Here is a 25114-nt window from a genome sequence, read left to right on the forward strand (position 1 = left end):
TCTTAGCTGCTGAGCCACCTTTCCAGCACCTGGTAAAGAGCAGTCTTGTGTTTTCCAATAGATCAAATCCAAGGTCTTCTACACACTAGGCAAGTTAACCACTAAGCTGTATGCTATATGCCCGATTCCACAGCAAAGAACTGTTATACATAAAATTGAAGCTTGTTTCCTTGGGTGAATGATTTTGTTTTCCAAGAACATAACCATACTTGTTGACATATTGTCTGGATGCTTATAAACTACAATTACAGCAGAGCGGTGCTATGGCTAGAATTCAGCCAACAGTCTGAAATGCTGTGACCTTTACGAACAGGTTTGCAGCCTCCCGCTCTAGTCTCAGTCACTGATCCATTTTAATTGGACCAAACACTTGCTTAGTTCTTCCTTGCCGGGCAGTGGTGGCAACACTTTTAATCCCAGCACTTGAGAGGCAGAGGCAGGCAGATTTCTGAGTTCAAGGACAGCCTGGTCTACAGAGTAAATTCCAGGACAGCCGGGGCTATACAGGTTTTTTTCTTAAAAAAAAAAAACAAAAAGTTCTGCCTTAACATATAGATGTTTTCCACAGTAACAGAAAGCTGAAAAACAAAATCAACAATACCAAATGCCTGTGTATTTGTAAAACCTGTAGCTATATCTACAAATACCTGGGGATTTGTGTAGAACTACTTAACTGGAAATGGAGGAAGCAAAGTTGATAAAATACTCCTAAATACCAATACCAATTAATCAGTCTGGGATTTGTAAGACAGGGGCAATCTGGCACACCAAATGAGACTTCATTTGTTCCTTTTAATCTGTCTTTACCACAGCCCCTCCTCGCCTGTATAACTGGATATAACCACAATTCCTAAGCCACTATCTGTTTTTGTGAGTAAGCAGACATGAGAGTACCCCCTTTCTTCCTCCTCGGTGACGCCTTGCTTGGGAAAACTATTGGCAACCATGACTAGGGCTGCTGACTGAACAACAAAACTCAGGGTTCCAAACCAGATGCGGGTACCCCAGGCTTTGTCTTCCTATAGCCCTGCAACACTCACAACGGAGGACCACGGTAAAGTAGAGAAGTCTTTTCAAAATATATGAACACAATGTAAGTAGGCAAATTAAAATGGCAAAAAGATTAAATGCCAAACGCTGACAGCTGAAGATTTAGAAAGGCTTGTTCTTTGCTTCTAAAATGTTATTTTCCTCAGAAATTGACAGGTTGTTTTCTACTAAAGTACTTAGATAATATTAATCGGCTCTTCTATGAGAAGATGAGTACTCCATTTAAATGATCATCACAGATCTCTGAAGTTGTTATTGTCACCATTTAAGTGATGGATATTCAAATGAATTTTTCTGCATAATTTTTGTTGTTGCAGAAGCACAGTATAAGATAGATTCAGTCAGCAACTCAATAAAAATGCAAATTTGTTAAAATTATTGAAATGTATTTAAAAGTAGCTATCGCACAGGAGTCTGTAAGTATGCTCTCCATTTTGTTGCTGTTGAGTCTTTGGATGTTCTGTTGAACGTAGCTACTTCTCAAGCTTCCTCTTCTTTCCCCCTGGTGCAGTAAGAGCCTTGTCTGCAACATTAGGAGGAATATTTATTCCTGGGATCTAAAAAGTATAAGTGGGGGGAAAAACCACAGGATTAGAAGCATCGGATAAGCAGTAACTTTTACCTCACCTTCCCCTTTACCACCTTCAACAGTACAGATTTTCCAGTGGAGGAGATGACGCTGGAAGGCTGCAGCATCCACACACAATTATACAGCCTAAGTAACCACGGTCTGGAAGTAAGCCAAGGGTCTCCGAAGCTTTTCCCAGTATATGAAAGTACACACCTACAATTTAGCACTCGGAGAACGGGCAGGAAGATCACTGCAAGTTCAAGGCTAGCCTTGTCTACACAGCATGACACCTGAGAAGCTTCAATGTGGGCAGTGTGTTTATAATGTAACAGCTCTTCCAATTTACACCTATGGATTTATAATGCAGCAGACAATAAGCATCAAAAGCTTAAACCAGTATCTTAGGCAGGCTTGGAAGCACACACCTTTAATCCCAGCACTGGGGAAGCAGAGGCAGGCGTACTGAGCTAAAGGTGCATAGCAAGTTCCAGGACAGCGGGCTACACAGAAAGAAACTGCCTCAAAAAAACAAAATAAAACAAGATGAGCAAAAGCACCCATTCTTAACTTGTCTATTCTAAAACTAGAGTAAAGGCATAAGCAAGAGACTGGAAAGTCTCAGGTGTTAGCTTAGGACCTCTAGAATCTGATGCCTGGAGTCCAATAGCACAGGCAATCTGCAAAGTAGGCTTGCTATGCAAATACTTGGAATACTTAGGATCTTAACAACATCACTCACAAATGTTTATTATTCCATACCAGTAAGTTAAACTTGGTCTCACCTGTGGTTCTACAAGGGCCATGCGGATTTTCTGATGTTGAAGATTTGATGAATCTAATGTGATCTTCACTTTAACCTTATCAAACACATGGAACACTGTACCTTCTATTCTCAGGGAAGGGATCTTGGAAAAAAAAAACATTTTTTTCTTAAACTTGCATCTCAATTCTACTTCTGGATTACATTCCACGGTAATTTAAATGCTAAATATTACAAACTCCCCAGTTTAAAAGGACATGGAGTTGGAAGGGAAATGAGTTAGGTTGTAGAGAGAACTGGAGGGAAAAAGTGAGGGGTGGATATGTTCAAGATGTATTGCGTCCGTGTATGAAATTTTCAAAGAATAAAAGAACCCACAATGTAAGCACCTAGTATTCAACTGAAAAACCCATATTAATCTAACAGTCTCAAATGTATTAACGTGCACACTTCATCTTGTCACTAAGGTGGTCCTGATAATGCATTCGTTCACCTTAGTGAATCAGCTGATTGCGGGAAAGGAACAGAGCACACCTTTAAGTATTTTCTTAAGAAATGTAATTCTAGTAAGTTAGTGAAGTAGAGGATGTGTGAGATAAGATACACCGGGGAAACTGAAAAGGAAAAGCAGCCCACTCCCCAGGACAGGGCAGGTACTCCTTCAGCAGTAGAGAGGAAGTAAGGAAGGCGTGCGCATGGAGGAAGGATAACGGGATGGCACTTTCTGAGTGATAGCAAAGTTCAGTGGATGAAATGTGGAGTCTCTGCCGTGTGTTTTTGAGACTTAGGACATAAATACACAAGTTTTAACAACTTATAGCTATGTTTTGCCAATTGGTAAAGAAAATATGCCTTTCTTCCAAAGAAGAAGGTCCAGCAATACAGTACCTCATCATCGTAAGCAAGGCGTGGCTTTGGTTTATCTTTTTCTTCAAAGAAAACTGTACCTTCTAAGCCATACTTTGGAATTAACACCACAATTGCATTTTTCCTTACAAAGAGAATATAGGCTTCTTCACTTACTATTCCTTTGCTTTTGAAAAACAACTGTAAAATAACATACAATCTTGTTAGAAGTCCTCCTCTGAAATTCAGTACAAAATGAACAAAATTTCCCACCCCTAGCACTGCAGACAAAAGACAAATACCTGTGTATGAAAAGCCACCGAAGCACGCTGGGCATACTGAGCCATTTTATGCCGGAAATTGAGGTTTTTACATATATCTGAAAGCTTGTGTTTGTCTGTCAACTCAGGGTAAGTACAGTCAGCCCCAATCGCCACAGCTAATAGCCGATGGACAATTATGTCTGCATATCTACATACAGAAGATGAAATAAGAATGATGGCAAATTAGTTTTAAATTTTTTAATTCAAAATTAGCCTTTTTAAAAATCTGTTTTACTTTTGTATGGAAAAACAATACCTTCTGATAGGAGAGGTGAAATGTGTGTATATGGGGGAGGCTAAGCCATAGTGATGAAAATCATTATCCATCCCAGAGCAGAAGTACACAGCTTGCATCATACAGCGAGTGGCCAGTATCCTTAATAGAGTATTCAGGTATGGGAAATCCGGAGATTCAGCCCGGTCCAAAGAGTCGGCCAAAGATTTGGCTGTATCAGTCTTAATTTGCAAATTCTGTCAATAAAAGGGAGAAGCGCCAAATGAAACAATTCAGAATTAGTAGGACCCTCCTCTCTCTCCCTCCTACCCGCTCTCCCTCTGTGCCTCTCTTAGAGACTTGTCGCACTGTGTAGCCTTGGATGGCCTGGACCTCAGAGACCAGTCTGCCTGTGACCCACCCACGCACTGGGATTAAAGGCATACACCAGCATCCACAGCCAGAATTACTGTCCTATCTTTACTAAGTATGAATAGACAGAATACACAGTGTTTGTGCATAGACAGTATAAACGCATACATTTTATCGGATAACTAGGGGCACTACAATAACCTTAAAATAAATAATGATTGTTTTGTATGGTATTAAAGCTTTAAAAACAGAGTGCATTGGAAAGTATCAAGACTTTAGAAAAGTTCCAAAGGCGAGGACATGCCATTTCTTTCTCACACCCCACCTTACGCTTGCTTCTCTGTAAGCGGGAAAGGAAATAAAGTAGCTGCCGACACTGCAGTGTCCCTGGTGTCTCCTCAGAAAAGGAGAGAGAAGTGAAGACAAGTAACAAGCTGGGCAGTCACAGCGCTGCCCATCAAACTCCGCTGCTGCGCTGTGGCTTACAGGGAAAGCCTCCGCCTCCTGCCTGATCTGACCCAGGTCTTAGTGAGAAAAAGAAGACAAACAAAGAAAAGCCCCAATACACAGGAGCCAGGAGCTGAGGCAGTGTCGATGTGTAAAGATGTCCTAAGTGCACTATAAACCCAGAAACTCATCCCATACTACTCAAGTAATGTCCAGGGAGCCAATGCTATTTGTTACATGCCTGTAATAGGAGAAAATGGCCTATACAAGATCCGAGGAAAACCAAAGCAAGCTAGGTCGTGCCAAGCCTAAGTATGATGAAAGTAAAGAAAGAGAAAGGGAAGAAGAGTGTCCAGTAGTCAGACAAGTGAGCTTAAAGAAAATGCCCTTAAGTCTTGCCGACAGGCCAATTTTATGGAGGCATTTTCTCAATTTGAGGTTCCGACCTCGCAGATGACTCTAGCTTGTGTCAAGTTGCCAAGAAACTAGCCAGGACACCATGTATAGAGATGGAAGAGCACACTTTGTCTAAGATACTGTAAATAACTTAGGTTAAATCATTTGGCTTTAGGACTGGGTACTCCTCATTGGACAGAAAGGATTTTAGATATAGCTCGTGGCAATGTGTATGCAGGAAGAGCTGTCCTTACCCCACATCATTTTTTTTTAATATAAAAAAACTAGTTTATTTTATAGCAGTTGAAATGTTACAAATACCCGAATGTTAATTTTCAGTGTAATGTACAGATTACAATACACATACATACTACTTTTCAATCTTTACCTTGGACTTTGCAGCCTTAACAAGAATGTCATAATTCGAGGGAGGCGGAGCTGGGTGTTTCCGAAGCAGAGCATGTTCAGAAAACTCTTCATGAATTTTTTTTGCGACAGAAATATTAGCAAGTAACATAAATTCTTCCACCATGGAATTTGTTTCTCTGTCAGTCAGGAAAATCAATAAATAAGGAGAAAGCAACTGAGACGCTTCTCACATTATTCACAAGCTGACATTTCTAGTGATGATGAAAACACTTCCTATGTAAAAACAGTAACATCTAACACCTGTCTACTTTAATACCTTAAGATCCTTTAACATCTCAGCTTCTACACTAACAGTCTATGAACTCTGTCTCTCCTGAACAAATCTAGTATGCTAGGATCTTTTCAAACTGAACTCAAAGGGAAAAAAATGGAAGCTTTAGTAACTTATTAACATAAATACAAAGACAACATCTATACCTTCTCTTACAAAAAAGGACTATAAAAATAAACTTTCCTGGGGAGAATTAAAAGCTAGTTCACATGTTACCTCAACTCACCACATTTTTCCCAATAAATCACTAACATATTTTCAATTCTATTATAAATGCATGTATAAATACACAAACACACACAGACAACAGACATGACTGATTTTTAAGTGAGAGATGTGTAACATCATTGTCTTCATAAAGATCATTTTTAGCAGAAGCATGAAAACTTCATTTTGACTTCTCAATTCCTTAAATAATCTGATTCAACCTTTACTCTAAATTCTAAGCTAGTTTAATAAGTGATCTGCAAACTATATCTATGGTTTCCTTTCTCTAGAATCACTCAATACACAGAATTAATTTTCAATTATTTTAATTATTAAAATAAACCATTTCTTGACAATATTTCTAAATCATATTAACTTTAAAGTATTAGGAAACCTTCCATATAGGAAAACCCAATGACTGGTTTCAACTTCTTTAAGTTATATAAACAGTAGCAGTAAAATCAAAGTTATGAATTTAGCTTCATCAAATAATTCAAAGATCAAACCAGGAGCTTATGCATTCCAACTTCAAACAGTTTAATGTCTGTCATTGAGAGTGGGATAAAACAAAACATGAAGAATTGTGAGAGAAAAAAAAGAATTTAGCTTCAAAAACTTTACATTTTCTTAAGACTTTTTTTAAAAATTATGTGCATGTTGCAGGTGTGCATGCTGGGAAACACCCTTAGGTCTCTCAAAAAAGCACCAACTTAATCCTTTCAGATGTACAGCTGTGGTCCCTTCCTATCTCTGTATACTATATTATAAAAAGTAAGTTCATGTTGACTTCCTAGATAGTCTAAGTGTAGCAACTGTTTTAGGCATAAACGCCCTGGTGACTAGGATCTACAGTAGCCGTTCCGTTTAAGTGTAACGTGTACCATCTGCCTGTAAAGGTGCCATACCTCAGCTCTTTCGTCTGCAGGTCGATTGGGTCGTGGGTTTCACTGTCCATGTGGAATCGGATCTCTGGAGAAGACAGAGTCAAAGCCCTGAGTAAAGATGAGAGACACCAGTCAGAGGAGTCAAGGACAAAGAAAAGATTCTACACGTAATTTCTTTAAAACAGAAAATGGGTGTATAAGGATATAAGAGCTTTTCTTAGGAAGGCTTTATGACCATCTACAAAGCTTTATGTTCGATTTTAAAATAAAGCCTAAATCTTTATGTTTTTATTAAGCTACATAAATATGCAACCACTTTTTTAAAAGCAGCTAAAAATGGCAAACTTCCAATATTTCATCTTCTGTGGCAAACCAAGTATTGTGAAGGCAGTGACGGGAGGACCAGAGCAGCTTGCAGGCTAGCCAGAGAAGCTGCATAGGCAACTGCCTGGAAACTGGTGAAACATCTCCCACGACACGTCGTAGGCACTGATGGCTAGTCCCATGAGACTGCTGTAGGTCAGAGAACACACTGTGCTAAGGGTTCTGTGTGGTTCTAATGATGTCCTCCTCCGCCGAGTTCCCGAGGGCTCACACTAAGGTGTCCTCAGAGGTGCTGCTACTTTCACCAAGTTCCAAATCAACCCGAAAGCCTGCTTGTTGGTTGATGGTTTTTGTTATGTTCTTTCAGTTTTTGAGACGGGCTTTTAGCTTTGGTTAGACTTGGACTAGGTATTTAGAGCAGGCTGGCCTAGAATAGAAATCAGACATCCACTCGCCTCTGCTTCCTGAGTGCATAGATTGAAGGCAGGTGTCACTGGGCTAATTAAAGGTTGGAGCATCCATCATAGAGGAGGTAAGAAAGAGCATTAACCTTACACTTTAGTTTGATAACTGTTCTCATTCAAATACCTAATCTGTAAAGTTTTAAATTCCATATTTAATTATTCAAATATGGTCGTCACAGACCACACATGGTTGCTTAGCATTATCTGTGGCTAGGAGTATGTAAAAATGCTCACTTGCTAATATTCAGGAATTTATGTTAGGCACATTGTATGAGCAGTCCAGAGGCAGCATTTACATCACCAGAAAAACCATTTTTCTTAACTGCTGGTGGCAAAACCTCAGGACCAACCTCTGAAAGGCTCTTGTACATGGTTTCCTCTTACAGCAGTCTTTCAAGATCGCAGCCCCTTTTAACTGCCTTCTTTCTAACAGGTTTGTGCTGCCACTCCTGTATGCCTGTTATGGTAAGGCAAATGGCCATGATCAAAGTCTATTACGTAGAGTCTACCAGCTAATTAACCACTGTCCTAACAATATACACTAGAGAAACCAAATGTCAGCTCAACACTGTAACTGATTAAAGCCTGTATTAATATTTTTACAACATACCCCTTTTCAATCCTTCCCTTTTTTAGAATTTTAGCCAGCTGATTGAGTCCACGGAGACTAGTGGTAATATCATCATTCATAGCCGCCGAATCAATTCTCATCTGTGCTTCCGCGTACGTAAGAGAAGCCTAGGAAAGAAACTGGAGGTTAATACAATTCTCATGGCTGATGAGAGCACTTATACCATCTGACCCACACTCGGTGTATGTGTGTGTATTCATGCTAGTCCTGGGCCACACGAGCCACCACACACATACAGTGGTCAGAGGTACGGTTTCTCCCTGTCCTCTTGTTAACTGCTTGGTAAGCCAGGATAGCAGGTCCACTGGTGTCCTTACAGGAGCACACTGGAATTACAGATCTGTACACTATGTCCAGCTTTCTGTGAGCTCTGGAAATCCTACCTTGTGTACTCAGGCTTGCACAGCAAGCTTTTTATATATTCCATACCTCTAAACTATTATTTTATGTCACATTCCCACTACACAAATATCCATGCATACAGAAAGCCTAAAATAAGTAAAAAGAGACATCTATAGCAATACTACATTTCTAGTTTGCTTAACTCAAGCAATCGTTATATAACATGAACAATTTCCATTAAAATAAAGGAAAATGGCAGTTTTTTTTTTTTTTTTTTTTTTTTTTTAGTACTTCCCTATTTAAACCAGTATATTTTTAGGAAATACTAGAATAAAACACAAGGCAGGTTCAGGCTAGTCTCTAACATCCTTTCCAAAGGATTACTACTCCCCTACTCTCTGGCAAACACAAAGAGTCTAAAAGTATTTTACAGGACTAAACAACAAAACAGAACCCAAAATGGGCTAGAAATAATAAAAGTTCAAAGCAATCTCTAGTAACAGATAATCCAAATATGGAAATAGCTGCTTTTGCTCTTATTTCTATCCAGGAGGAAAGCTATTAAAAGATAAAAGTAGCTTTATAATTAAAATTCATAAACCACATAAGGGAGTGACTCAATACAGGCTAAGTCAAGTTCCTCAGAGGACCTCTTTCCAGAAAAATGTCTGTATGTTCATTAATTTTTCATTTTAATTTACTTAAGTTTGTTAAAACAACTATGCCACCAGGTTGGTGGTAGTTAATCCCAGCATTCAGGAGAGAGGGGCAGGCAGATCTCTTTTGGCTACACACATCCAAACCCTGTCTTGATAAAACAACAACAAAAAACTATTGTTCAGAGGATTATTACCTCAAAATACTCTAAAAATATGAATCTCTAAAGGTCGAAATCATTCGCACAGCATTGTGCTGGTAATAGCTAGTCATCAGAACAGAGTGATACTAACTGGGAACTAAAAACCTGACTGTCTGAAAACGTCATTACAAGAAAAGCATGTGGCATACACTGGAGAATTAGTTATTTAGCACAAGATGAGGATGGCTGGAAGAGAATACAGGGAGAGGTGAAAAAATTAAGAACAAAAAAACCGCTCTATTCTGTTGAATATAAATTCAGATGAGTTCTACTGGAATCCAACTATAATTGATGGTATTCATAATGCACATGAAAATTTTCAAACAGTAACATTTTTAACTACAAATAATCTCCATTACTATGATTAATGACTTACAGCCTAAAGTTCTTTAGTTGAGGTGTGTAGGTTCTAAGTTCATAAATACAGGCCAATTACTACGTAAAGTAACCTTTGGATGACATCAATAATTAATCAAATTTTAAATCCTGAAACAAACTAGGGACACTACTATTAACACTGGAAATTTTTAATTTTATAGAATCTAACTTTTTCAAAAGTATCTAAGAAATTGTTAATTAAGAGCACAAAAAATTTGAAATATCAGAAATGAATCATAACACTAACCTTTGAATTAATGACACTTTTGGTAAATCTCGTTTTTAATATTTCAGCATTATGATTCATTTCCCAAATACAGGAAAATGCCAACCTTTAGGGAAAAAGAGATGGTATTGGTTTATGGGAATCAATTAATGTAGTTAACAAGTCACTCTTATCAAAAAACAATGCCAAAATACCTGTCAACGTTGGATCTTAAGGAACAGAGGTTGGAGCTGAGCAACTCTGGAACCATGTCAATCCTCTGGAAGAGAGGGAGGACAACAAACCTCAGTCACTCAGGCACAGTCATAGGTAATTTCCACTTGCAAATAGTACCGGGGAGCAGCAAGGGGCAGGGCCTGATCTGGACATGTTAACTAGAGAATTAAGAAAATAATAAAGATGGCAGGAAAAGACACAAAATTGTTACAGAAGGCAGTAAGGGTGGCATTTGTGCCATCTGATTGAGTTTTCAGTCCCACTACCTGTCCTGTCAAAATCTGAAATTTCTGGTCTTTGTAAGTTGATACCTAGTAACTTACAAACCCTTACCAACAGAGATTTTTCCCACTGCTAAACCACACCTACAGTGTTTTAAATATACTCAAAGTAAAAAATAAACTTTTGAGTTTTACAGTATACTTTGAACATGAATTTATAAAATATTACCCTTTCCTCCTCTCTTCCTATTTCATCATCTGGTCTATATAAATTTATAAAACTAATATTTTAAAAGGCTTTTAATTGTATGTGTATACATGTATACATGCTTGCGCACACACATACACATACACACACACAAACATGTGCATGCCTGGTACCTAACTAAGGAGGCCAGTAAAGGACACTGGATCCCCTGGAAATGTAGGTACACTGTTATAAGCCATCATGTGGGTGGTAGGAATTGATCTCAGTCATCTGGAAAAGAGCCAGGGCTTTTAACTTTTAAGCCACCTCCTCAGTGCCCCCACTCCGCAAATCATACTTAAAGAACATAATTTATATCAACTATATTTAAGTGTTTGGACCACTAAATAGCAAATTACAATTTTTGTGTTTGAGTGTGGCATATGTACATGTCCATGATGCTAATATCAGGCAATTCCTTGATCACATTCCACTATATTTGTTTGAGACAGAGTCTCACTGAAGCTGGACTTCGCTGATTTGCTCTGCTGGCCAATGACCTTCAGTGCTAGGATTACGGTGTGACACCGTTTCTGGGTGGCCGTTGGAAATGGAATTGGCCCTCACGCTTGGGTGGCAGGTGCTTTACCAACAGAGCCACTGCCTCAGGCCATAAAATGCAATATTCTCCGTGACCTAGGACACCTTCATCCATGCATTGCTTTTAGATGAATATATCATGTATTTACTTTAGACTGTGATTGCTCATGAAACCAAAAATTCCTGGCTCAGCCTTCTGGACACTGAGGGAGGAAAATCAAGTTTGAGGCAATCAAGACCCCGTGCCCATCAAAACAAAACACAATGCAAAGTGCCATGATCAGTATAATATTTGAAAGCTAATATATTTACCTTTTCACAAAGATAAACAGTTGTTCCTCTTCTTGCAGATTCTTGATCCAACGCATTTCCTGGCCTGATAAAATGGCTAACATCCGCAATATGAACACCAACCTTAAAAAGATAAAATAAAAAGATGTCACTCAGCATAATTAATAGTTGACTTACAATGGGATTTAGATCAAAAGAAATGTAGCTAAACAGAAAATGGACTTGGTCACACCTACTAATTCAACTCTGACATATGACTACTGGTTTTTACAGCTATACTTTTATAGTCTGTCCCGGATCAAAATGCAATGAACCCTAGAACTGAACCACATTAGCTAAGAGTGTAGAGACAGTAAGTATCAGTACCTCCAAGTTTCCATTGCTGAGCTCTCTACAATGCAGAGCGTCATCTATGTCAGTGCACCCTGGAGGGTCCACACTGCAAACACACAGATGTCTCAGGTCTTCTCGGTTTTTCATGTCCTAGAAAATACAATGTTAAAGAAAACACAACAGAAAACCAGGAGGATACAATCGCAACACTGCTCTTTGGGAAACCAATATTTCCATAAAAATAAGTCGGCTTTCCATGTTGTAGAGACACTCGTTCTATGCTAGCTCCTAATTCTACAGCCTGGAGACATCATCTTTCAATGAAAAGAGCAAATGATTCCTGTAACACCTTAAAAAGAGAATCCTGAGTGCTGACGAGAAAACTCCAGGAAAACAAGAGTCTTTAGAAACATCATTTCTTTAGAAACATGAAACTGCTCTTGGACTATGCTTCCGTGCTCCTAGTTGTAGAGATAGGAGTGAGTTTAGATTATTCATCACAGCTGGCTATTGTTATTTGCTTAAATGCCTCTTTGGAAAAAACATGTTTTTGACACATGTGACTTGTCCATGTAATTGTACCCCTTACTTGATTACCTATATTCAACCCTCAGTATAAATTGTCTGATGCTCTGAATAAAGTTGGCTATTGCAGAGGACTTTAGTCTGCCTCATTTTTAGTCTCCATACTCCCAGGCTCCACTACCTTTAGAACAGTAAACAGCTAATAATGCTGGAACTAACTAACTGTGAAGCAGCAGCCATGGTTTCTACATTATTTAAAGACATATGTAGAAATTAAACTACTTCGTGGTCTGGTTCCTAGATATGCAGGAATCTAAGGCAGGACAAAGATCCAGGGCAAACTGGCTAACATAGTAAAAAACCCAACTGAAAAGAAAAACCAAGATGTAAAATAGGGCCAAGGATTTACTCCAGTGGTTGAGTGTCTGACTGACTTGCATAAGGCCCTAGGTTCAATCACCAATTTAACAACAAAGCAACACACACTGTGGGATAAGCTAGCAATGTGAACGTCACTGCAGAGTGCTCTGACTGACCTCCTCAGTAATGCTCCAGGGCATCCTGGGCAGGAAGCTAAGCACAGCCTGGGAAAAGGGCTGATGAGGAACATCGTGCTCGAGCAGCAACACTTCCGTTTCTGTCTCCTTCTCTCCAACATCGCCTAAATTCTTTACAAAGTGTCCCTGAAATCAAAAAGTGTCATCAGAAAGGCACACTTTACAACTTTACAACTAAGTCATAGTTTATTGTACTCAATCGGCCATCCCTTTATGTATCGCCTCGGCAGTGCTACACTGTTCGCTAACAGTATATTAAAACAGCGTGTTGGGGTGGAGTGGTCAAGAACACTGTTGCTCTAGCAGAGGAGCCAGGTTCACTCCCAGCATCCACGTGATGGCTCACAGTGATCATCAGTTAGCACAGCTGTAGGACTGACTGACAGCACCTGCTGGCCTCCCTGCACAAAGGCCCATTCACATGAAAACAAATAAAATAAGCAAGCAAAAAATCCTTTAGTAAATCAAAAGTGTTTAGGGGAAAAAACAAGACTTTTAACTGTCTTTGAGGGCCTGACTTTTAGACCTCAATGCATACGTTTAGTTCCCCTTAACCTTCAATGCAACATATACTTTAAGATAGCTTCAAAGTTTTATTAAAATTTATTTGACCCACATTCTTCTTCCATAAAGTTTGTCAGTAAAGATTTTATAGCAATTTGAGTAAAAGTAGCCACATGACTTATACTGGAATTAGATAAAATTCATCGATGCTACAAATAGATAATCATGAAATATTTGTGTACATGTAAGTACCGTATTTTAACTAAAAATCAGTATTAGTTATAAATTTTTAATTAAATACACAAAGATAAAATTAATATTTTAAGTTTACATTTGGATATCTAGAATTTCTAGGCCAACCATCAATAGCGACAATAATTCTCCGTCCTTCTAACGCAGAAGCCTGTCTGGTTTCTATCCGAATTCGTGGAATTCTCTTATCAGCGGGTGTAAAGAGATGTCTTCTTGACTAGAGAAAATTAAAAAGAAGAATTACAGTCCTGGGCCAATCACAGGTTCTAGCACATGCTCTTCAAGTGCACTCTCACTGAGTTACAGCCCTCACTGAGGAAAACCAATTTATAGTCACAGCAAAGCTGGAAAAAGGGCAAAGGGAGAGCTGTGGAGTCTAGTCAGACATTATCACTTTTCAACACTGATAGCAAGTGCTTTGCTTACCTCCTTAATATCAGACTTGGAAAGCATGCCACAATACGGTCTCCAGTTCCTTTTTATTATCCCCACAACTCGACCTGTAGGCCGTAACATTTTTTCACTTACAGCAGTCTTAAGCTGAAATATAAAAACAAGAATCTTTAGTTATATGTCTTCTAAGTAAAATGAAGTCATTTTTCTTCCAAATTAGAATATGCATATGGATACTAACACATTCAAGTAGCACACAATGACATGGAATTCAGAACCTTTATGCTTCAAAGTTCTAGACACAAGCAAACCTCTGAACAATGCTAATTGTTCCATGATAATAAAGCACTCTATGAATGATGCCAAGATGCACATAGCTGAGTGAATGTGTCAGAGCTCAGGGCTTTCAAACTTAATGTGATGGTCTACTGACAAAACACACTGTCTAAGAATTATGAGACTAAGATTTAATACCAGTTTAGACTAACTAGATATATGTAGTTAATAATTAGTTCACTATGTAGTTATGGTGAAGAGCATGTTATGTTGTATGAAACCCATTACAAAGTAAATATATCTTTAACAGTTCTATCTTACCCCAAGTTAAAAGTCAAATAAAAAATGTTAACCACTAAAAACAGACCCTATAATATTAGACCTCTAACAATTCCGGAGGATTGTATTATGCAAGAGTAATGTTACAGTCAGACTTCAGGAAACTGACTGTAACTAAAGAGGTACACATGCTAGACCTGTGCTATCCTCATAAAATGGGTAAATAGGTCATCTCTGGAAGACTTAGTAATGCATAAGAAATAACTCACTCTTCCAATAAGTATATTAGTAGAAACAGGTTAACTAAGCATGTCTAAATACAAAGATCCAGAAATACATGTTCTAAAACAATTTTAACACTGCAAAAAATGTTCAGGAATTTCAACATTTCTATTTACTTAAACTGCATTAATTCAGACCATATACAGAATGTAACAGACATCCACTTGATTCACAAATTGAAATACTTAAAACTCATTTAAGTGTAATGTCATTAAAAGAAAACAAGTTTGTGTAGTTAAAACAGAAATCAATTACGTACATAACTTGTAATAAAATTAAAAGTACAGAATTTGGGAGAGATGGCTCAGTAGTTAAGAGTACTGACTGCTTACAACTATCAGGAATTCTAACTCTAGGTGACCTGACATGCTTTTCTGGCTTCTGCAGGCAATGCACACTCATGTTACACAGACACACATGCAGGCAAAAGACCCATACATATAAAAATGAATACAATTGTTAAAAATTTCAGAACTATGGTTTTACTCAATAACTATAAAAACAATGGCATGTTAAACAGTACAACAGGACAAAAACCAAGACTTGCTTTCTCTCATACCAGGAGTTCTCTCTCCTCATCTTTCTCCACATCGTCTTCATTTTGACCTTCATCGTCTAAAACCACGGAAGACGGTGCCACCCACTGGCTCCTGGGCAGTAGCTCCACGGCCACAATGTCTTCATGCACAGCTCTGTTTAGATGCTTAATTCCCTGTATAAGTATCTGTGGAAACCAATAAATGCCATGCCTTGAAATAGATTAAATGAGAATAATGAAAGCTATCTAACAGAAGGTTATAGTCTAACTACTGCATATAATATCTATCTCTCTATGTTTTTTCCTATTTTAAAATCATCATCTGAGTTGGGCTTGTTGGGTAAACGTGAATGCTAAACAAACTTACGTGATCTGAATTTGGTCCCAGAGCCCATGGTGGAGGGAGACCGGAAAATGTCCTTTATTTCACATCATACCCACAACTCACAGTCCACATCAAATATACACAACATTAGTCGTGCAAAATTAAAAAATACTACTCTTCATTTCATAATCTTAATTTTTAAATTTTAATGAGAAAAACAGTTCAGTAAGTATATGGGTTTTGTTTATGACTCCACCATAAACAATGTGTATAAAACATTTGGGAGAACCAAGCTATTTCAATCTCAGTACCTTGGTTGGTAAAAAGGAAAACACCAGAGCTTTCATAGGTTGGGTTGAAGACTAAGTGAAATGCTCCGAGTCAAGTTAGACAAACTTGATGAACAGCACACACTCTAAGGGCTGGCTGCTACCTGCTTTCATGTTTGTGAAGCTCTTTTTGTTATGTAAATACTATTTATTAAAAGTAGATACAGAACACAGAACTATACTTGACGGTTCTCTTTAATAGTGAGTCCCCGAAACTTCTGAAACAACTGGCCTCATGAAGTCATTGCTGCCTGACTGCTTACTCCTCCCTTACCGACTAGAAGCAGCAGGTAAGCCTGAGAAGGAGCTGTGCCATGAAGTGCTGCCTGCATGCATGCAGATCTGAATTTCAGCCCTCAGACCACAGACACTCCTGGACACGGTGCTCCATGCCTGCCATTCAGTCCTAAGCAGGTGGAGACAGCAGCCTCTCTGGAACTGACTGGACAGCCAGTCCAGCCCAACTGATAAGCTCTAGGTCAAAACAAAGCCTGTTTTCCAGGACACTCTAAGGCCACCAACTAAGGCTGTCCTCTGTCCTCTACACTCAAATGTACATACATACACACACGAACTAAAAATAAAAAGTGAAAGCCAGGCGGTGGTGGCAAATATCTTTATCCCAGCACTAGGAAAGCAGAGGCAGACAAATCTCTGTGAGTTCCAGGACAGCCTGGGTTGCACAGAGAAACCCTGTCTTTAGAGACCAAATCAGGGCTGGTGAGATGGCTCAGCAGGTAAGAGCACTGACTGCCCTTCCAAAGGTCCTGAGTTTAAATCCCAGCAACTACAAGGTGGCTCACAACCATCCATGAGACCTGACACCCTCTTCTGGTGCATCTGAAGACAGCTACAGTGTACTTATTTATAATAATTAATAAATCTTTGGGCCAAAGGGAGCGGGGCCGACTGGAGCAAGCAGAGGTCCTAAATTCAATTCACTGGATTCTGGGTAGGACCTCAGCATAGAAAGCAGGGATGTGCTGCACTGGGGAGGATTCTGCCTTTGTTTCAACGGAGGAGAAAATGCTGCCGATTCCATTCACACTGATAAAATGAGATTTAACAGGGACAGACTCCGTGAAGAACCTGACTGCAGGCAAGAAAGAAATCAAGAGCAGACCAGGTCAAGTACGTGCTGGTCCCTTTTCACGGAACAGCTCTGAAACTGGTTGACAGGTGAAAATGTTTCCAGCTAGAAATTCAGCTATGCATAGTCAATAAACCTTGTTGGCTACAGAATCCTCAAGACTTAATATTCCCATCCTTTTAAGTGGCATAGATAAAAAATTTGTTACAGGTTGGTTATTCAATCCAAACTAACATAAAAAAGACAGGCGCCTTCCCATCTCAAGCAGAGAGCCGGGAGCCCTCTTTAGCTGAATGGCGCACACTGCACAGCTCATGCACTGTTCAGTTATTGCAGAGCTGTGCATTACTCATCTGTTTATGTTTACACCAACGAAGTCAACGCAGCCCTGACAAGGTTCACGTTCAGGGATGCTGAGACGCTGAGGGATATTTACTCCAGCATCCTGCCTGATCCTACCTCAAACTGCCTCAATGCTGTTCCCTCAAAATTCTGCATCCAGGACAGCTTTAATGAAAGCTGTTGACCCAATTGGTCCAATATCAGTAAGACTGTTCTAGTCAGGTAGGACGTCAGTTAAGCCCCGAACTTTCTCAGCAGAGACTGGACAGCAAATGCAACAGCTGGCTTTCTTAAGAGCTGGTCACAGCTCTCAAATGGGAAACAATGCTCCCAATCAGCCGGAAGAGATTTTAAGAGAGCCACATCCCATTCCCAAAAGACAGGTAGATGGCTCATCCCAAACGGGGTGAAAAGAAAAGGGGGGGACAGGGACGGGACACATAGGAATAACAGGATAAAAGGGTTGATTATTGAGTCTACTCTTAGACCAAAGAACATCAACAAGCCAAATAGTTGTACATTTGATACAGATCTTTGTACACTGATACAAAATGAAGATTACATTTTATTACAACATACTATGTATATGCTTCAGCTCTTGTTTAAGGTATTATACCTACATAATTCTTAAATCCGCAATGTTAAGTTCTAGTCCTTTTGAAATCTACTATTACAAACTGCCAAGAATTAAGTAAGAAAAGCAAGTTAGTAGTTAGACAATCAAACTCATGGTCATGTTAGATACTATTCTAGTTAATTACAGCAAGATATTTTCAAAGTTGAACAGATAGTAAATAGACAGGCAATTCAGATATATTATAGATACAAACTGTCCATGCTTCAACTGCTGATAGAATACTGTCCAAACCGAACAAACGAGACCAGGGAGGTCGACTGCTTTGCCAAGACAAAGTCATAAGATATTCTGGGACAGAGGGCTGTAGATGCTCCAATGTTACAGAGAAATTTTGGGGAACCAGCCAGGCAGCCAGCTTTCTCTATTTTTCTAGTTTTGGAAGCTGCTTGCCTAAACTTCCTGTACATTCAGGTAATATTTATTCCTTCACAGGGCTCTGAGAGGGTTGAAGACTAGCTAGTCTCAAAATTAAGCTTCAATTTCTTAGGATTATTTTTAGATCTAAGAAGATATTGGGTTTACAAATACAAGTTCCATATAAAATGATCCAGGTATGGAACTCTAGCTCACCAAGACAGTACAGATGTAGAGCACTTTCTTCAAAGTTGCCAAATACAAATGCACTAAACATTGTGAATACAATCTTACCTGATAGTTTTCATAATTATTATTATTGTACATAGTTTATTATTGCATATAGTTTATTACTGTAAAAGAAAAAGCTTTTCATTGAAATAAAAGAGGAAAATGTAGAGAATCTCTTATGCAATATATGTATTTATCACCTGTCAATAATGCTGTGGGTCTATTAGCTTAGACAGGAAATAGGGAGGTGGAAGTTCCAGTTCAGAGAAAGAGGACTTTGGGATAGAGTGAGGCACATGGGAGATTCATCTGGAGACAGTCGCATAAACCTGAGGAGAGCTAACTAACCATGTGAAAGACAGAATAACCTAATTAGGATAAATAAGTTACCATTTAGTGGGGAATAAGAAAAAGGTTATGGCCTAGGAATTAATTAATAAATAATTACTCTCAGAGTTGCTATTGCTGGGAACAAAGAGACTGGGTGGAAAAGCCTGCAGCTATCCACAACAATAAAAATTTTTTAAAAATTTAAAAGGCATTTATTTACATACGTACCTCTTTTTCCTCTTCTTTGTCTCCATGAATCCATACTGTAGCCTCCAAATAATTTTCCCTGCTAGCTCTGAATGTTCCTTGAAGATAGGAACCAGATTTTATGCCTTGTTGGAGCTTGCTTAAGGGAAGATGCTCTGAAAATATTATTTTCCCACTTTCTATTTCATTCTATGAAATAAAGCAAATGGAAAGTCTGTTTATTTAAGACACTGTTTCTACAAGTATTGATACAACTTAAAAATCTGTATTATTAAATATACAATTGAATTTAAAAGAACAGAGCAGGACATTTTCCCAGACCACTTGTATCTAAAATAACTCGCTGTAAAGAAGGTGGTATCTTTTTATCGATGTTCAACACCATACCCACTAAGCACAAATTCTCTTGAATTGTTGAAATGTGTATAATGAGTATTATATTTAAACTACATTTAATCAGGTACATATAACTAGTAACTAATTATTAGAATACTCCAAAATATCCAAAAATATATATTCCAAAAGGCCAGTCCATAAAAGAATGCTTGTATCTTCCAGCATTCTTTTAGTTTTGTAAAGCAACTAAAGACAAACAGGATGGGAGAAACTGTTAAAAGGTACATGTGTGGTGTTCTATTAGATAGCTAGCTGCCTCTGTAACAACAGCTATCACTGTAATCAGGAAAGAAACAGGACAGTCACTTGAGTCATGTTTCTTTATTTTTTTAAAGTGCTTCAAACTCTATTTAAGGATGGTGCTGGCACTGCTTTAATCTGAGTACTCAGGAGGCAGAGGCTGTAGAATCTCTACGATTTTGAGGCCAGCCTGATCTACAGAGCAACTTCCAGGACAGCCATGGCTGCAAAGATAAACCCTGTCTCGAAGACCAAAAGAAGTGCCACAGCTTGAGAGTAGCCACTCTAACTGTACAGAAGTTCACTGGACTCTGGGTCTGACTAACACCACTGCATAGTTTTTGTTTGTGAGATCTTATGATCGATAGTCATCATTTACATTTACCATAGCTACGTGCCAAACAAGACAGAATTTCATGAATGCTTCAGATTGTATTCCATTCACCTCTTAATAATGGTATAGTTACTACTAAATATGTGTGTACATACTTAGTACATATACACACACACACAAAAAAAAAAGTTTAATTTCTCCTGTGGTCTTTTTTCAAACTGTCAGTTATAGTAACTCCGCGCTTATCCCTCAGCCTCCAATCTTCGCACTGATGCAGTATGTCTTATACTGCCATTACAACAGTTTTATGAATAAGTTACCTTTTTGATCACAGCTCTCTGCTCTCCAACCCACTCTTATACAGCCTTTCTGTTAGACTGACATTTAATGGAGAGAACTCAATCTTTACTGTCTCACTTCAGAGTAGACCTTTACTTAGGTCATCACTAAAGACTGCAAACTTCCTGACGCCCAGCATGAATCCCTGCTTCCCACTATAGGGCCTGCTGTAATACTATGTATCTCCTTATGACTCCCCCCACCCCTTAGGCTTCACCTTGTATGCATGGTTAGCCTACCCACAATGGCTAACTTTATATTTTCATCTTTTCAAAACAAATCATGCTGAAACATACCATTTCATCGGACAAGTAAGCAAGACGGTCTATAAGTTCAGGGTTAGCAGTCAGGCTCTTTACGTATTCTTCACCTGAAAAATAAGTTACTATTTTTAAATTCAAGTACCTAGGCACTGTATTGAGGCGTGAGGAAACATGGATGGTTGTCTTTTGACAGGACACCTGCCATTTTTTTTTAAAAGATTTATTTATTATATTTAAGTACACTGTAGCTGTCTTCAGATGCACCAGAAGAGGGCTTCAGATCTCATTACGGATGGTTGTGTGCCACCATGTGGGTGCTGGGATTTGAACTCAGGACCTTCTGAAGAGCAGTCGGTGCTCTTAACCACTGAGCCATCTCTCCAGCCCGTCACCTGCCATTATGAATAAATGGAACAAGACCCATGCCAACTGTGATCCTGACTGAAACAGAGCAATGGGTCTAGCACATGCACATCTTTTACTATGTCAACTGCAAAGAATGAGGAGAAACCTAACAGCCACAATCTACAACTTGCTTCCTTAGCTCACTGAGAAGTTTAAAACGTAAGAGGACTGATGGCTCGGCAGCTAGACACACTTGCTGCTTTACAGAGGGTCTGCTTCCTGTTCCCAGCACCCTCCTGGTAGTTCACCCCTACCCCTTAGCCCAGGGTTTCCAATGCCTACTTCTTACATAAGGGAAGTCACCCACATTAAAAATTGAAAACTATTGTTTCAAATGTAAAAAGGCCACATGAGATCACCCAGGACAACGCAGCTGGGTCATGTGACCGCGCAGCCTGATCCTAATGTTTCTGTACAGCGGGACACAGGCTTGGAAGCACCCACACTCAGACCTACACGTGAAGGCTGGTATCCCCTCTTGCACAGCTTTCTCTTTGTTCTTCCTGTCATTGGTTATCAGGATAACTTGCAGCTGACTGTCTGCTGCCACCCTCTTCAGGTGCTCGTTGTACCACTTCGCTGCGACTCGGATGGCTCTGTCATTCCTGTCATTGGCATTCTCTCCCTGCTCTTGCTCGATGTAGGTTTCTCTAAATGTAAAAGCGACAGGAAACACAAAACAAAAGCTAGCCAGTGGGGTCAAAACTTCTGGGACATAAATGTTCCACAGCCACTGGAGTTTAAGGAGGCACAATGAATGAGCAGCCCACAGGTGGACACACTGACTATCTATCTATCTGTCTGTCTTGTCTGTCTCTCTCCCCCACCCCCTCCTCCTCCTCTCTAGGAGTGTGTATGTTTGTGTGTCTGTGTGTGTGTGTGTGTGTGTGTGTATGTGTGTGTGTGTGTGCATTTAGTTCCTGCGGAACTTAGTTCCAAGTTCCATGTTCCTGAACATTCCGGTTCAGGAAACTTGGAACTGACAGGAGAGTGCTATTTGCACATACTTGGCATAAGCAGGTTGCAAAGCACCTACGATGCATAAGAAAATTTCATACAACAAAATACTCAGTTCAAAATGTTAATAATGTCAAAGCTGAGAAAGTGACTTTAAGCATCATAGATACATATTATCTACTGTTTAATATAACAGGCAGCTCATTATGTTTAGAAATTTAATTTCAATAAATCAGATGTAAGATAAAGCTTATTAATCACAAACTCCCACATTTTTCTCCTATATATTTGTCACTCACATAATATGGGATTACAGGAGTGTAGATGGTTCTTATCGCCAAAGAATCAACCATTCAACTCAATAGACAACTTAAAGGGAGCATTTCAGAAGTAAAAGGACGACTTTAGCGGCTAGATCCTGGTTTAGGGTGTGACCTCACTAACACTGCGACCTTAGATGAGCCTATGTAGGTAGCACTGTCTTCCACACAACCAGGTAACCACCAAGCAGCACAGGAAGCTACAGCCTGTGTTTGATAAATTCCTTTCCAAGAAGTCTGTTAAATTTAGGTAGCCCTGTGGTTTTGTGATACTTACTTATGGTGCTCATTAGTGAAGGTATAGAAATGCTTTTCCTGGTTATTGGTCACATCCCTGATTCGCTTGTAGATGGGGGCGCTCCGGTTTCTCACTTCTTGCATCACTGTTTGTAGCACAATGACATTTCTGATGGCCGGGTGTTCGAGGACATCAATCTTAAAAAACCAAAGCCAAATGTTAACTCCCCCGTTTTCAGTTCTACCTTGAACTCTCTGCCCAGCCTGAATTCTTGTGACAGTTTAAAACACTGACTCTCCGTTAGGCCAAAGTGGTACTTGGCTGCAGAAAAAACTTGACAAAGTCACTAAGGGGGGACCCTGTAGGCCTGAGACGATGACAAGCACCCATAATCGGACCACAGAGTTTGCAATACCAGAGCTATTAATAAGTAAATTATGCTGGCCCACACAATTTTTTGTTCGTAGGCACTTACAAGCTGCCTGGGGGTCGCAATCTGGAGGCCACAGAAGCCCAGGTCCCCGGCTTCCAGGCACTTATAATCTAAAGTAGAAGAGACACCAGGGGTTAGAAAATGTAACGTGTCTAAAAATAAGACTCCAAGAACCGAAAAAAAATATATATATATAAATAAATAAAGTGACATCAGGGAACGGTACCTCAGCCTGGATGGCAGGATGCGAGCGAGGGTAGCCACGGTACTTGCCTCTCTCCATCCAACATCCCAAGACCCGCCTCCCCGGTCCCCAGCGTCCCTGTCTGCCACGCCCCCTCGTCACCACGCGGCCCCGCGTCCACGCACCTGGTGCAGCAGCACATTGGTGTCCGGCAGAAGGTAGTGCGGCCACGGGCAGAGGCTGCTCGCCTGGTCCCGGGGCTGCAGCTCCAGGGCCGGGCCCGCGTGCGCCCCGCCGCAGGCCGAGCAAGCCGGCGCGCCGCAGCCGATGTCATCCCGCAGGTAGTGCTCGCGCACGATCTTCACCACGCCGCCCGCGCGGGTCTTCTTCAAGAACGTCTTGGACCTGAGCATCTCGCCTCGCGGCGTGGGATCCCGGCCGTCAGCTAAGAAACCGAGGCGCGGCCACGCGCATTCCCGCTTTTGCCCGCTGGCTGGTGAGGTCACTCTCGCGAGAAAACACGAAGGCGCGTTCGTTCCCCGACGGTCGCGGTGATTGGGCGAGTGTTGGTTGTTTCCTCCCGCCGGTGGGCGGGGCTTTCCTCTGGACTACAGCTCCCAGCCTGCACCGCTTCCGACTGGCTTCCGGGAAGGAGTGAGCTTGGGTACCTGCGCACCCCAGGTTCTTCCGACTTCTTCTGGGGCACGGCGTGTGGTTGTCTTGGTGACCGATCCTAACGGTCCGGTAGCCCCGAGATACCTGTTGAGGGGTGGCAGCCTGAGCTGCTGACTGAAGACGCCATTGGTTCTTCCAAGAGTCCGGGTGAAGCTGGTGTTATCCTTATATGCGGAGTTACTGACCATTGAGAGGTAGCTTCCAGGAATCCTTTTCCCTTTCTTTCTCACGCGGCGCAGAGATGCTAAAATGTAGGAAGTTTAGAATGTACGGATTTCTTAATCAAAGAGGGAGAAGCCGGTCCCTGGTCCTTGGTAACTCACGCAAGGATTTGTTTTCTTATTTTACTTTTTTTCCCCCCCAATCCTTTCCCTTTAAAAAGGAAAGAGGCGGATTGTACTGAAGCTCTTCCTGTTCCCCCCCACCACACAGACCTCCTTCTTTAGCGTTCCTCTTAGAGAAACTGAAATAGCTAGTTCTATAACTATTTTACTAAATCGTGTCGTATTTAAACAAGGGAGTTACAAAAAGCCTTGTGAAGGCTAAAATGTGCTATTCAGAATATTCGAGTTTGTACCCTTCTAACCTCTTTAGGTTTTTCAAGTTATTTAAAAATGCTTTTGTCGCACTCTGAGCCTGTTTTCAAATTTTTCGGTGATGCCTTAACTGTAAAACTAAACCTGGCATGTAAGTCTTGCTTTATAAACCCTCCACCGACATACCAACATTTTTCTCTCTGTGTCCAGATTTCAATACTACTTCTGTGAGGACCTTCAGTGACAAAAATCAACCTCTCCTTGAGTTTGAAACTTAGTATTATAGGGCTATCCTTTCTATTTTACATGACTTTATTTATCTGTTACCTTCAAGTAAGATTCTTGCCCCGAGACACACACACACACACAGGACAATGGGTGAGTTCATGATAGGATTTAGTGAGTCTGTTTGATTTGAACACTAATCTGGCTTACATTTGGGACCTTCCAATACCTAATGATCTAGGCGATCCTTGGTGTCTCTTTAATGCTCTGTATGCC

At 40.1% G+C, this 25114-nt stretch overlaps 2 protein-coding genes across 15 annotated transcripts in view; one reads left to right on the forward strand and one right to left on the reverse strand.

Moving 5' to 3' along the window:
• Positions 1-775: 775 nt before the first annotated feature.
• On the reverse strand, positions 776-23922 carry Dis3 (DIS3 homolog, exosome endoribonuclease and 3'-5' exoribonuclease). 7 transcript variants are annotated; one of them, NM_001360050.1, is made up of 22 exons: positions 23588-23912; positions 23261-23328; positions 22825-22982; positions 21727-21920; positions 20899-20972; positions 19315-19482; positions 15470-15634; positions 14107-14220; positions 13760-13897; positions 12904-13050; positions 11876-11992; positions 11531-11632; positions 10189-10253; positions 10016-10100; positions 8169-8296; positions 6792-6878; positions 5368-5524; positions 3807-4021; positions 3530-3698; positions 3270-3428; positions 2404-2526; positions 776-1607 (listed from the first exon to the last, which is right to left on the reverse strand). In NM_001360050.1, the coding sequence occupies exons 3-22, from the start codon at positions 22926-22928 to the stop codon at positions 1524-1526; spliced, it is 2595 nt and encodes an 864-aa protein (NP_001346979.1). In that variant the 5' UTR covers positions 22929-22982; positions 23261-23328; positions 23588-23912; the 3' UTR covers positions 776-1523. The 7 variants fall into 7 exon arrangements, 6 of the variants coding, with proteins under 6 accessions (NP_001346979.1, NP_082591.2, NP_001346980.1 ...); NM_028315.2 differs by lacking the exon at positions 23261-23328; NM_001360051.1 differs by lacking the exon at positions 21727-21920.
• Positions 23566-25114, forward strand: part of Pibf1 (progesterone immunomodulatory binding factor 1) — a 155476-nt gene continuing 153927 nt past the window's right edge. For 4 of the 8 annotated variants that reach the window (XR_001781130.2, XR_003950865.1, XR_383193.4 and 1 more), the window contains exon 1: positions 24029-24271. The gene's annotated coding sequence lies outside the window, so the exon portion shown is untranslated. Of the gene's footprint in view, positions 24272-25114 lie in introns of all 8 variants that reach the window. The other 4 variants (NM_029320.3, XM_030247885.1, XM_006519251.4 and 1 more) reach the window with 4 other exon arrangements.

The sequence above is a fragment of the Mus musculus genome, chromosome 14 (genome assembly GCF_000001635.26).
Source record: "Mus musculus strain C57BL/6J chromosome 14, GRCm38.p6 C57BL/6J".
NCBI classification, from domain to species: Eukaryota; Metazoa; Chordata; class Mammalia; order Rodentia; family Muridae; genus Mus; species Mus musculus.

Coding starts and splice junctions, on each gene's coding strand:
- Dis3 (NM_028315.2), bottom strand. CDS start 23,815: ATGCTCAGGTCCAAGACGTTCTTGAAGAAGACCCGCGCGGGCGGCGTG. Junction 21,921..22,824: donor TTCACTAATGAGCACCATAA/GTAAGTATCACA, acceptor TTTTACATTTAG/AGAAACCTACATCGAGCAAG. Junction 3,429..3,529: donor CGGTGGCTTTTCATACACAG/GTATTTGTCTTT, acceptor GTTATTTTACAG/TTGTTTTTCAAAAGCAAAGG.